The 13,845-nt window shown below is 45.4% G+C and overlaps 1 protein-coding gene across 2 annotated transcripts in view; it reads left to right on the top strand.

The window, feature by feature from the left end:
• Positions 1–13,845, top strand: part of AP3D1 (adaptor related protein complex 3 subunit delta 1) — a 68,660-nt gene that overhangs the window by 45,447 nt on the left and 9,368 nt on the right. Inside the window, exons 21-28 of one of the 2 annotated variants that reach the window (XM_081967555.1) lie at positions 16–89; positions 2,033–2,234; positions 2,559–2,621; positions 4,277–4,360; positions 4,666–4,803; positions 5,790–5,837; positions 6,001–6,190; positions 13,150–13,238. In XM_081967555.1, the coding sequence (XP_081823681.1) occupies positions 16–89; positions 2,033–2,234; positions 2,559–2,621; positions 4,277–4,360; positions 4,666–4,803; positions 5,790–5,837; positions 6,001–6,190; positions 13,150–13,238 (888 nt within the window). Of the gene's footprint in view, positions 1–15; positions 90–2,032; positions 2,235–2,558; positions 2,622–4,273; positions 4,361–4,665; positions 4,804–5,789; positions 5,838–6,000; positions 6,191–13,149; positions 13,239–13,845 lie in introns of both variants that reach the window. The other variant, XM_081967554.1, reaches the window with a different exon arrangement.

The raw sequence follows: 13,845 nt of genomic DNA on the forward strand, positions 1-13,845 counted from the left end.
ATGCCTCTTATCTAGAATGCTCTGCCCAGTGATGAGGATGACAAGGATCCAAACGATCCCTACAAGGCACTGGATATTGATTTAGACAAGTGAGTACAAATCTTAGCTCTTGCACAACCCTCTAAAATTCGTGCCAAAATGTAGTACTGAATGTGATAGAGAGTGGGATTTATTGAATGCTGAACGTGATGATGCTCCACATCAGTTAAAGTAGAGAAGCTAAAGACTTGGGCTTTCATTCTTAAACTGCTGGTTTTATAAATGCAGATATAGAATGGTTATTCAAATAGTTCCAATAATTATTTGAATGTTATGTTGATACATCTGAGATCCGGATATGAAGATGCATTAAGGGAATTCAAGAGCAGTAATGGCACAATGATTAGAATGCAGTATTGCAAGCTGAATCTGTCCACTGCCAAGAGTTCAGTCCTGACCTGCTTAAGGTTACTTAGTCTTCCATCTTTCTGAGGTCAGTTAAATGAGGACCCAGATTGTTAGAGGCAATATGCTGATTCTGTAAACCGCTTAGAGAGGGCTATAAAGCATTGAAGTGGTATATAAGTCTGTTGCTATTAGGGCCTTCCAAAGGGAGGATTTGGATCTTCCTTGTGCCATTAGAGAAGGAATGGAGAAACCTGCAGCTTTCTAGATGTTTCTACACTGCATCTCTTCTGTCCCGAGCTTTAACCATGCTCATTAGTTTTGATGGGATTTGGAGTTCAACTAACAGAGGGCAAGTAGTTTCAGAATCTTACAATATTAGTTCTCTAAATTTCAAACGGAGGCAAAACATTTGTTTTCCAACACTGAAAGACATTGTTGAAATGAGGTAGAATTTCTCTATTTTGCCTTTGGATTATTTCCATTCCCAGAAGTTGTCATATCCTGTAGTCATACTGTTTTTCTTTCTGTCTGTCTGCCTCTCATACACAGTCTGATTTCAGGGAGTTCTGGCAGGTAAGTTCCGTCTTTGACAGCGTGGAAGGCTAACTGCTTCTGTTCAGCACTGTAAAACACAACATGGCAAATGTCATCCGTTTATGCAGAAAACTTTACATCAAATCTCTAAACTTACTCTAAATCTCTACATTTATAGTCTGGAATAAAGCAGCCAGTCTATGATGATTGGTTGCACAACCATTGAATCCTATTATTTCAGTCAAAGAATAGTGGCCCTGCCACTTCATTTACACACGTTCCCAATCTTTGAGCAGAGATTTGAAAATTGATATTTGGTTGAGAGAAATGTTGGGCTTTACAGTGTGAGCTGTTCCTTTTCCTCTACTCCTCCACCCACTTCCTGTAAAACGAGATTCAAGTTTAAGATTTGTACCAAGGAGGAATCTCCATTTGCTTCAAGAAGAATACAACAAATTGCCAAATTGACAGGAAGAATAAATTATGCATTTCAAGTGGGCCATAATTTTCTTTTCTCAATTGTTTTTTCCGCTTAATAAAGGCTGACAATTTTTTTCACAGAAGTTCTGTAATTGTCATTAACGGGCAGAAATTCTGACCACGAGGAAGCCGGGGATAGGGGGGAATGAATCAATTGTAATTTCGCTCTGAAAAAGTTAAAAGTGAGCAAATAAAAAGTTTACTATATTCGCATTAAGGAACATTTCCAAGCTTTCTGAATGCAATTACAAAAATAATCAGGAAAGAAGCTGTGTTTTTCTTTTTCAGACCATACAACTCTATGTTTAAAATGATCTGAATTATTAAAATGTTGCACCTTTTCATCTGGGAAAACACTAGATGGAATTTTCGCATTTTTCATTTTCTGGAATTTAAAAGTTTGCTTTTATGTTGAAGAATTTTTCAAATAGAATCCTAACAATTTTGTTCAATAAGCATCACTTAATTTCATGTGATCCTCTTTAGACTCTGCTGAATTATATTTCATCCTGTGTAGTGAAACTAATTCACTCTGACATTCTGTGCTGACCCTGCTTACAAACTGCTTTTGGAAGCTGGGAGAGACATTTGGTGGAATTTCATTAAAGATCTTACCATCTTTTTTGTTAAGGCCTTTAACAGACAGTGAGGCACTTCCCGTGCAGAGGCATCGAAATGCCGACAATCTTAAATCTCCACAAGAAACGCAAGCCCCCCTGGTTGAAAAGAAAAGCAAGAAACCAAAAAAGAAGGAAAAGAAACACAAAGAGAAAGAGAGGGAGAAAGAAAAAAGAAAAGAGCGGGAAAGAAAAGCAGATGAAGATGACAAAAAGGTAATTTCCTTGCTTCTTCCTGCTATATTTTTTACAATCGTAGAAGTCCATTGAAGATTTTAAGAGCTTCTCGATGGTCATAGGCGCCTATAAGGAACAGTGAAATGTAGCCTATTTCAAAGATTCTAACTTAATAAAAACTTCTATGTACTGTTTATAATATTTATCCATTTATTTAATAAAGATGCTCAAATATTTCTGAACAAGCATGGTATATTTGCAGATGAAACCAGAATTCTAGATTGAGATTTAAATACATGTGCTTTGAATGCTTGAAATTGTCCAATAATAATTGTCTAGAATATTTTTGTGTGGTTCTTCCAGGCTCAAGATGTGGACCTGTGGCTTTCTGATACCCCGCCACCTGTCACTGCCATGGAGACAAAGGTTAGTTTTTCCTTGATAGACTGTGCAGCAGAACCTCTGAAAAAGATTTCCTTCTCTAGAAATATTGATTCCAATTTTCCAGGGAAGAGAAGGGAGTTCTAGCAAAGAAAATTCAGATGAACTGAGTAAATAATTTATTATATCAAAAAAGGTGACTCATAGCATCCTTCCCTTCCCTTTCTATTTTGGATCCAAATTAAATAAGTTGTTAAATTAAGTTTTGCATTTAATCTACAAATTTGGTGAGGGGAGCATTAACAGTGGTGTTGAGTGTTATGACCTCAGAGGGTGCAGAGAAGTGAATTTCTTTTCCTTGCAGGAAAAAAAATCTTCTTGAAAGTATCATCTACCTTAGGAGGAAATATTCTGTTTCCTGTAGGAGGTTCTACCCAGTGGTGGGATTCAAATAATTTAACAACCAGATTTCTGCCCTAATGACTGGATGGGTGGGTGTGGTTATGGTGGGCATGGCCAGGAGTGTGACAGGCAGCACTCTGCCTCCTGCACCCCCCTGGGAGCAAAAATGGCCCGGGGGGGCTGTCCCCCCATATGCCTCATTTTGGGCCTAGTAGGCCTCCCTGCACTTACCTGGGAGCCAAAACGGCGCAAGAGGGCTCCTGGAAGGGACAGGGCAGGAAAGGGCGGGGCCAGCCAGCAATTTAACACCCGGTTTGCCCGAACCAGCCCAAACCGGCTGAATCCCACCACTGGTTCTACCCTCTCTCTCCTCCTCCCCATAACAACAACTGTAACTTCAGAGGAAATATTATCTCCTGCAATTAAAAAAACAACATGCTGATTCCTTCCATGCTTTTACATTATCATTAACCTTCTTGACAAGTGATGCTTTTTGAATTTCCTAAAATACAGAAGTGCATGTATATACATTGGGAGAGGAGTGGGTTTTTTTTTTCTGCTATTCACTTATTTTCTCCAAGACTCTTTACAACTGAGAGAAATCCCTGCTCTTTGCACATGCTGATGACCTTTATCCTAAGGAGACCCTGATTGAGAGTATCATTTCGTGAGCTCATAGTTGAAGTTGTGGCCATTGATTCCAAATTGAGAACTATTAAGATATTCTTATAACGGGGGATGGGCAACCCACAAATCAAATGTGACTCATCAGGCCCTTTTATTGCAGCCAACTGAGTTCCTCGTGATTATATTACCGGATTTTGGAGACAAACTTTCAAATGATGAGAAGGTGGTTTTATTTATTTGGGTGTTGTTGTTTTTTTTATAAAACTAAGGAGTAAAATAAGCTTAACATTTCTATTTTAGTCAAAACACCAGAAAGCCAAATGCAAAAAAAGGAAATGGAAAATCTAGCCCTGCCTCTTTCAGCTATGTCATTTTCACACACACCTGCAGTATCTGGCTACGTACAAGGTTGCCCTCTTCTGCCTTACAGCTTTAAGATGTGCTTTGAGTGGTGACCCCATTAAGTGAGCAAAGATGCTGGCATGGACTTTCAATTGGTGGGCTCCTTTGTGTGGCCCATTCCCAAGGAGGCTTGGAGAAGGAGACTAACTACATTGAGAACATTTGGACTAATATGAACAGGGATCATACCTGGATGACTTGGCCCACATATTTTCTGTGGTTTCTTAGACCAAGCTGGCTTTCATTATCCCCGTTTGTTTCTTTAGCAGGACCTGCCTGAAGTCAGTGTAGATCCAACGGAACCTGAAGAACCTAAGAAAGAGGAGGAACTTCAGGAAGAAGATGAAGGAAAGGTGAGTGGCGTAGAGTACTCCGCTTTTCTGTATTTTGCCTGGGAACAGATGCTTCTTGACCAGTCACTGATAATGGCAACCTGTATCTCATCTGGGAATATTTTCAGTATGGTTTGAATCTGCTATAATTTCTGAGCTGTCTTTGATCAGCAGTATCTTAGGCAGAGGGCTAAGTTGGCCAGCATGAATTTTAGCAGCAGATTCTGGCAGATAGATCACTTGTCCAAGATAAACAACTTTTACTGGTGAGCCAAGAGGCAGCTGAGGAACCAGGAAGCTGACTTTTGGTCTACGTGCACTTACAGAAATCCAAGCATAAAAAGAAGAAGCATAAGAAGGAGGGAAAATCCAAAGAGAAGAAGCTTCCAAAGCATCGTGACCGAGGGGATGAGCCACAGACGGAATCTGTGCAGAACGGAACCCTGGAGGAAGAGCCACTGCCGGTGAGAAATTTGATCAGTGCAGAGAGGCTGTAATCATTCAACAACTGGGATACGGAGATTCTAGAAGGTCTGACTGCTGTGGCATGGTTCTGCAGCAGCTTTGCCCAGCATCTGATACTTTCCCTACAGTTCCCCTTCCCTTGGTTGAGGTTATTGGGACTGTTATCAACCATTAAGAGCCTCAGTGGCGCAGTGGTTAGAATGCAGTACTGCAGTCAAATTCTGTCGGCTTTCTGCAATTTGGCAGTTCGAATCTCACAAAGCTCAAGGTTGACTCAGCCTTCCATCCTTCCGAGTTGGGTAAAATGAGGACCCAGATTGTTGGGGTCCATACGCTGACTCTGTAAACCACATAGAGAGGGCTGTAAAGCACTGTGAAGCTGGCTCAATCGCAATCGTAATTTTCCCATTCCTCCAAACTGTTTTTTAAATTGTTCTTAAATATTAATTTTATTGGGTTTTTACAATTGGGGTATTTTAAAGTAGATTTTTAACTGTCTATTGATGTAATTTGTTTCCTCCTCCGTGTATATGTATATGTGTTGTGTATGTATGTACGTTTGGTGTTGTTATGTATTTTATGTTATATGCTCCATTGTACGCCGCCCCGAGTCCTACTTGGAAAGGGAGCGGCTAATAAATCCAAATTTATTATTATTATTATTATTATTATTATTATTATTATTATATAAGTCTTAAGAGCTATTGCTGTTACCTGGTTGTTAAATCTACTGCATTGAAATCCCAAAGGTGCTTTTTCAAAGGGCAACTGCACTTTGTTTTTCCCTTGAAGACATTTCGCTTCTCATCCAAGAAGCTTCTTCAGGTCTGACTGAAGTTCTGACCTAGATGACTGACAATCTCCATAGATATATTGCACTGAAATCACAGATCACTTCATTGCCATATAGGCAGCTCCCAAGTTACACCATTCTTTCCTTTCCCTTTTGCTTACCTTGACTTTTTCCTCTCTCCTTCTTTCCCAGCCTATGTCAAGCTATATCCTCCTTGCTGAAAATCCCTACATTAAAATGGTGAGTAGTCCATTTGCTTTTTCCAATTTTTGGCTTCTCTTGATTTCTTTGAACCATGATCAGGATCTACCGTGCTTTGCTCTTGTTTTCCACACCAGTTTTCAGCAGCCCCAAGGAGCTCCTAATTTGTCTTGTGTCCCTTCCAATGATTCTTTTTTTGCAGACGTACGATATCCAGGGGAACCTCCAGAATGATAGCCAGGTTACCGTTTCTGTGATCTTTGAGAATAAGAGCAGCAGTTTCTTAAAGAGCATGGAGCTGAACGTTTTGGATTCTCTGAATACTAAAATGCTGCGGCCAGAAGGATCCTCCATCCATGATGGGATACCTGTCCCTTTTCAGCTGCCTCCTGGTATGACTGTCCTGCTCCCTGGTGAGAGGGGGTGGGAAAGAGCTTTTCAAAGAAGCCCTTGTAAAGAATCTTGGAGGACAGAACATATCTTCTTTCAAATATGTATCATAGTTCTGTCTGAGCCAAACCTTGGAAGTTTATCATAAATTTCTGGAGCAACATAGCCTCGTCTTCTTTGTGTTTCAGTTAATGGGACTAATTTTCAAAAGGGTGGATTCCGAATTGAACAGATTCTTGCTGGTGGTGGTCCATTGTCAGCCCAAATAATCTCCAAAAGATATTGGATGTCTGATCATGACATGCTATCCTTTTAAGGGTATTCCTGAGGACCAAAGTATGAGCCCATTGGCGCATCCTGGGAACAGTGGTTTTAATTGGTTCCCATTATGCAGAGTATTTTCTAAAGGTGAATGGTTTTCCGAGTTAAAGTGGATAATGACAAATGCATTTGCCCTAGAGTGGTACAGGTAGTCCTCAACTAACGACCACAGTGGAGCCCAACATTTCTGTTGTTAATCGAGACATTTGTTAAGTGAGTTTTGCCCCATTTTATGACCTTTCTTGCCACAATTGTTAAGTGAATCACCACAGTTGTTAAGTCAGCAACACAGTTGTTAAGTGAATCTGGCTTCCCCATTGATTTTGCTTGTCATAAAGTCACAATAGGGATCTCACGTGATCCTGGGACAATGCAACCGTCATAAATGTGAACCAGTTGCCAAGCATCTGAATTTTGATCATGTGACCATGGGGCTGCTGCAACAGTCATAAGTGTGAAAAATGATCATAAGTCACTTTTTCCAGTGCTGTTGTAACTTTGAACGGTCACTAAATGAACTGTTGTAAGTCGAGGACTATCTGTAGTTTTCTCTAGCAGTTCCCCATCCCGCCTTTAGTACATATTAAAACAATCCTGATTGATGGTTTTTGCTTATTGTTAAACTGCTAATGATTTATACTCTTTAGTGGAAAAAATGGTTAAGTATTTTAAAGAAATCCGAGTGAGAGAAAGACCGTTGGCTTACCTGAACGGTCGTTCTCTGGGCGCTGCGGGAGAGTCCAAGCATGGGTTAACACAGCCTAACTGCCCTAGGACTGACTGAGTTTTTTCCTTGACCACGCCCCCTTTGCCTCTGGCAGGTCAGTTTTAAAAACGAAAGGTTCAATAGGACGTCTTCAACCAGTCTCTGCAGAGTTTTAGATCTGGATCCTCGAACCCTGGGTGGGTTTGGACTCTCCCGCAGCGCCCAGAGAACGACCGTTCAGGTAAGCCAACGGTCTTTCTCCTGTGCGCTGCTTGGAGAGTCCAAGCATGGGACATACCCAAGCTATCGTGTCCCAGGGCGGGCAGAGTCATTGTCCTTTGTAGCCTCCACAACCCTTTGTAATATACGTCTTCCAAAGGAGGCTTCTGCCGAGGCAAAGATATCGATCTTATAGTTCTTGATGAACGCCGTGGGCGAGGCCCACGTGGCCGCGGCCCACGTGGCCGCTCTGCAAATGTCTATGATAGACGCCTGGGTCGCCCAAGCAGCTGAAGTTGCAGCGCTCCTCGTTGAGTGCGCGGTTACTCTTCGTGGTGCAATCTTGCCTTGTGTCTCATAGGCTAGCTTGATGCAAGCCCTCAGCCAACGTCCAATTGTGTGGGACGAAACCTTGCGACCAAGGGACCCAGGGTGGAAGGAGACAAATAGGGATTTGGAACGCCGAAATTCCCTTGATCGTTTGATGTAAATTTTGACTGTCCTTCTTACATCTAATTTATGCCAGACTTTTTCCTTCTGATGTACTGGATTTGGACAAAAATTAGGAAGGATCACTTCCTGGGCTCTATGAAACTGAGTATTCATCTTTGGGATGAAAGATGGATCAAGTCTCAGAATGATTCTGTCAGTATGAATAATGCAAAGGTCCTCCCTCACAGACAGCGCAGCCAATTCAGAAATTCTGCGAGCCAATGTTATAGCTATGAGGAAGGCCGTCTTAATAGTCAGATGATGGAGGCTTGCCTTCCTGAGAGGTTCGAAGGGAGCCCCCGTTAAGGCCTTCAGGACATATGGCAAATCCCAGGAGGGATATCGATGAACCACCTGAGGAGAGATGTTCATCGCCCCCTTGAGGAAGCTCTTTACTTGTGGGTGCTTACTAAGTGATCTAGCAGATTTACAGGTAAGAATGGTGGATAGTGCCGCCACCTGCCTCTTGAACGTATTGGGTGCGAGACCTTTGTCCAGACCCTCTTGGAGAAATTCCAGCAAATTTGGCACTGAAGCCGAAATGTCCTGCACACCCTTGTCCTGACACCAAGATGAAAAAGCGTCCCACGTATATTCGTATATCCTAGTAGTGGAAGGTCTCCTGGACGCTTGAATAGTTCTGATGACCTTGTCTGAAAATCTCTGCTTCCTCAGGAGGTCCCCCTCAAGCGCCAAACGGCTAGTTGTAGCCACTGTGGATCTGGATGCTTGATGTGACCCTGGCTGAGGGAGATCTGCTCCTGAGGAATCCTCCACGGACTTTGGATGGAGAGGCTGACAAGGTCCGCGTACCAGGACCTCCTGGGCCAGTGAGGGGCCACTAGGATTAGATCGGCCTTTTCTGACAGTAATTTGGTCACTACTTGGGGTATGAGAGGGAGCGGTGGAAACGCGTACAGGAGTCCTGAGGGCCAAGTGCTCCTCAGCGCATCCGTCCCCTCCGCTAAGGGCGAATGGTATCGAGTGAAGAAGCGGGGCAGATGTGTGTTGGTGCTTGTTGCAAACAGGTCTACTTGCGGTTTGCCGAACTTCTCCATGATCTGAGAGAAGATGTCCGGATGCAGCCGCCATTCTGAGTGGTCTATCGTCTGCCGACTCAGCCAATCCGCTTCTTGGTTGCTCGTCCCCGATATGTGGTCCGCTGCTATGGACGCCAGATGTCGCTCCGCCCATCTGCACAATAGTTCCGCCTCCTGCATGAGATTTTTGGAGTGCGTGCCTCCCTGCCTGTTGATGTGGGCCTTTGTGGCAACATTGTCTGTTAACAACAGTACATGATGACCCACAATCTGAGAAGCAAAATGACGTAGAGCGAGGCGAGCGGCCCTCAGTTCTAGCCAGTTTATGCTGTGGGCCGCCTCCCTCTGTGTCCATTTTCCTTGCGCAAGATGTCCCTGGCAGTGCGCTCCCCATCCCTGTAGGCTGGCATCTGTTGTTACAATCAGCCTTTCGGGCTCCTTGAAGAGGCACCCTTTCCTGACCGCCGCTGTGCTCCACCAATGCAGGGAGCGAAGTACTTTTGGCGGTAGTTTCACGCGTCTTAACGAGTTGCTGTCCCTTGATCTCTGCATTGGCAGAAGGAACCATTGCAGCTCCCTCGCGTGAAGCCGTGCCCAGGGAACTACCTTTAGGCAGGAGATCATGATGCCCAGGAGCTGGGATAGTTGTAAAATCGGCACTGACCTGGGACCTTTGCATAGACGAAGTTTGTTCTGAAGATTCGCCATCCTGTCTGGAGACAGAAATACCTGGCAGGAGACGGAGTCGATTATGGCGCCAAGATGTTGGATTCGGGTGGTCGGTTCTAGGTGACTCTTCTGCAGGTTCACTGAAAACCCGTGGTGTTGTAGAGTCCGTATGGTCACCTGAACGTCTCTTCGGGCCTGATTCTGATTGGAAGAATGAATTATTATGTCGTCTAGATAACACTCTAGCCGAATTGGTCGGTTTCGGAGGTGGGCCGCCACCACTGCCAAGATTTTGGTGAAGGTCCTGGGGGCAGACGAGAGGCCGAATGGCAGGACCCTGTATTGATAGTGCCTCCCGTCGTAGTGGAACCTCAGGAACCTTCTGTGGGCAGGGTGAATGGGGACATGGAGGTAAGCTTCCTTCAAATCTATCGATGTGAGGAGATCCCCGTCGAGTGCAAGCCAGGATGGAGTGGAGGGACTGCATCTTGAACCTTTTGTATGCCAGATGCTGATTTAGGCACTTTAGATCCAAGATGGCCCTCCACCCCCCTGAGTTCTTTGGGACTAGAAAGAGGATGGAATAATATCCTCGTTTTTCCTGTTCTTTGGGAACCGGTTCTATGGCCCTGATTTCGAGCAGATGGAGGATCTCCTTCTGCATGAGGTCTTTCTTTTGGGGATTCTTGGGGATGGGACAACGAATAAATTTTTGTTGAGGGAAGGATAAGAATTCCAGCACCAGGCCCCTCCTGATCGTGTTGAGGACCCAAGTGTCCGAAGTTATCTCCTCCCACCTGTCGGCATATATTTGGAGCCGACCCCCTATGGGAGGATTCCTGTGATGGTCACTTCCCCCTACGAAACTGTCGGGAATTGGATAACCCACGAAATGGCTTCCGAAAGGAATGCTGTTGTTGCTGCCTTCCTCTGGACCCGTAATTTGTCCTGTCCTGTCCCCTGTCACCTGTCTGGGGAAATGGCCTCTGATAAGAAGAATTAGAGCCGGAAGCTTGAGAGTTATCCTGCGCTCTAAAGGGCTGTCTCCTGAATGAACCTGAACCCTTACGTTCGGCTTTCTTCAGGGTGGCCGGGAGAATTTTGCGTTTGTCCTTTGTTTCTATGACAAACTTCTCCAAGGCCTCTCCGAAGAGTTGCCCTCCCTTAAATGGGGCAGAAGCAAGCTTCCATTTGGCCTTCATATCAGCCTGCCAGTGGCGGAGCCACAGCAGGCGACGTGATGTCACATTGGACGCCAAGGCCCTAGATGCGAATTTGGCCGCATTAAGGGAGGCATCTGCTGAGTACTCTACAGCGGTTATTATCTTATTGATGTCATGCCGCCATCTAGAACCTGCTGATGGAGGTTTGGACCTGAGTTGTCTTAGCCAGAGAAGAGAAGCCCTGGTGAAGAATGATGCCGAGGTGGATGCTCTAATGGCCCAGGCAGCCGCCTGGTGCGTCTTGTGGCACGCCTTTTCTGAGCGTTTGTCCTCAGCCTTGAGTCCCTCGAGTAAATCTGCTGGAAGATTAGAAGTAGAAGTTAGAGAGACCACCGGGGCATCCACCTCAGGCAACTTCAGCACCTCATCCATTTTGTCTTCTACAGCGTAAAGGGATTTGTCCCCCCCCCCCCGCTGGGATTGGACAGGGTACCAGGTTGGACCCACTGCCTTTGGACTACGTCCAGGAATAAGTCCGGAACAGGGATCAGTTCCTGGGTTGGTGAAGGTTCCTGGAATAAACCTTCCTTGTGGTCCTTAGTGGGAGGGGGGGTGGCTGAGGCACTCTTGGGAGTGGGCCCAAGTTCAGTGGCTGCTATGGCCTTGTGAAGGATGGATTTAAACAGGGATGGTTTAAATAACCCTGTAAAGGCCGGTTTATCAGGAGGAAGATCCTCATCCTCCGACAATTCGAAATCCTCTATTTCCCCCTCCTCCAACCCCGTGTCTTCCGTGGCAATAGATGTGCCAGGCGAAGCAGGGGCTTGGTCTCCTGAAGGAGCAGGGGTTACCCTGGTCTTAGGATTGCCAGAAGAACCAGTTTCCTTCTGTTTGAGACCATCAGCTATTCCTTGGGAGATGGCTTTAGCTATGACCTCCTTCATCTCAGCAGATAATGCGGGACCCTTGTCCTCTTTTGGGTGTCCCCTGGAGCCCTTGGAGGTTCTCCTTTCCTCCCTCTGGAATACATCTTGGTATGGTTCCAATTCCTCCCTAACAGAAGAACTGGGGGAGTCTGGATAGCCCCATGAGGCATCTGGGGAGGAGTCCCTTGAAATCCCCCCAGTTGATGGAGGTGAGCCATCTTGGTGGGGAGTGTCCTGATCCTGAACCTTCCCTTGGGGAGAATGGGGCCTTGCCCATGCCTCCTCTTGATCTGGGGACCGGCTGGTTTTCTGGGCCTGCGAGGTATGGCCTCTACGGGTTCCCTCTTTGCTGGTGGGTAAATCCCCTGAGGCTCGGGAAGGGGATCTGCTGGGATTGCCTCTCCCTCCCTTGTTTCCCTTGGGGGGGGGGCTCCACCCTGGGCCTCTTGGAAGAGGGCCCAGCCTGCACCTCCAAACCTTCGTCTGCCATTGTTCTTCAAAAGTCACAGGAAGGCTGGATGGGTCTGGAGGACACCGCTAGGACGAGCCAGACGGCCACAAAACGTCCGCGGCAGCTGCAATAGGCAAGGGAAGCCCGCCGGCGAAATCCCTGCCTTGGAATACTAGACGGCTGTTTTCGAGACGTTCGGCCTTGCCGGAGCCCCGGACAAGGCCTCTCAGTCGCTAAGCGTTGCTGCTGCTGCTGCTACTGACCAGGTCTGACTGCGAGGTTGTAACTGCTGCCGTTTGAATCTTGAGGCAATTTGGTGCTCTAAAATGGCCGCCGCTGCGCGCGCCTCAGTAACCAAGGCGACCCTCTCCGAAGTGGAGAAAAGGGCGCGAGAGGTTTAAAATGGCCGCCGCTGTTGCCGGGCAGAATTTGGAAGCCGTTAGGACGCCGAAAGGGTCCGAAAAGGGCTTCCGCGGCTTAATAGAAGAGATCTGCCAGCGCCAAACAGCTGGTTGTCTCTCGTAGCGATTCCGCTCGCCGGCTGGAGCCGGACAAGCCTCAAGCCTACCTCGCTTAGCTTACAAGCAGCAGATGATGAATATCAAACCTCCTGAGCTGTCAAGAAATGCTTTAGCTGATGTCAAAATAAAATGGTCAGGAATTTCTTTAAATGCTGATGTGGGGAGTCCAAGCAAAAAGCCTAAACTGGGGAACTCCCCTGCAACAGTCCTATCGGGCGGACTGAGTTTTTAAAACTGACCTGCCAGAGGCAAAGGGGGCGTGGTCAAGGAAAAAACTCAGTCAGTCCTAGGGCAGTTAGGCTGTGTTAACCCATGCTTGGACTCTCCAAGCAGCGCACAGGAGAAATAAGATGTTGAAATCAGGATAAGCCTTAATATAATTCTCACTTTGTATATAAATCTAACTACATTCTGTTGTCCCATTCTAATTTTTTTGTCTTTTCCCAAATTTAGGAGTCTCAAATGAAACCCAGGTTGTTTTCACCCTGCAGAGTATTGCCATGGCACAGAAACTAAAAGGGACCTTGTCATTTATAGTCAAAGTAAGAACCTGTTATCCTTTGCTAATGCATGTAGTTCGTTGCTGGGAAAATATTAAAAAGGATTTAAAAAATGTTAACATCAACTTTTTATTTCTCAAAGAGATGACCCTCAGTAGTTAGCTTGAGTGAATTGGTTTTTTTTTCCAATCCTGGTGCTGAAATGGGCATAAGGGTGAAAAAGTCATCCTTGACTTTTTTCAGTGCCGTCATAACTTCAAACAGTCACTAAATGGAATGATTGCAAGTCGAGGACTACCTATATTCGAGGCAATTGGTAGATGGACAGAGATATTTCCCTTAAGGAAGTGCGAAATGAGCTCCCTGCTGCTATTTGTTGAGGCTTCCTCATAACAATAGCAATACTATTATAGCAATTTTACTCTCCCGGAAAAGTAGGGTTCCCAAGGGGTGTTGGGGATACAGTCCACACATCTTAAAGTTGCCAAGTTTGAAAAACGCTGTTCTAGGCAGTGATGGAGAATGGAGTTGGCTTTCCCTTGCTGCATATGAGGAGAGAACCAAATCAAACATTTGGCCATACTAGGAAGATAAAATGCCTGGGTTTTATCCAGAGGATAAAATGTCTGGGATGATGGTGTATTTTAAA

Source organism: Natrix helvetica (genome assembly GCF_964273705.1).
Source record: "Natrix helvetica genome assembly, chromosome: 1".
Taxonomy (NCBI): Eukaryota; Metazoa; Chordata; class Lepidosauria; order Squamata; family Natricidae; genus Natrix; species Natrix helvetica.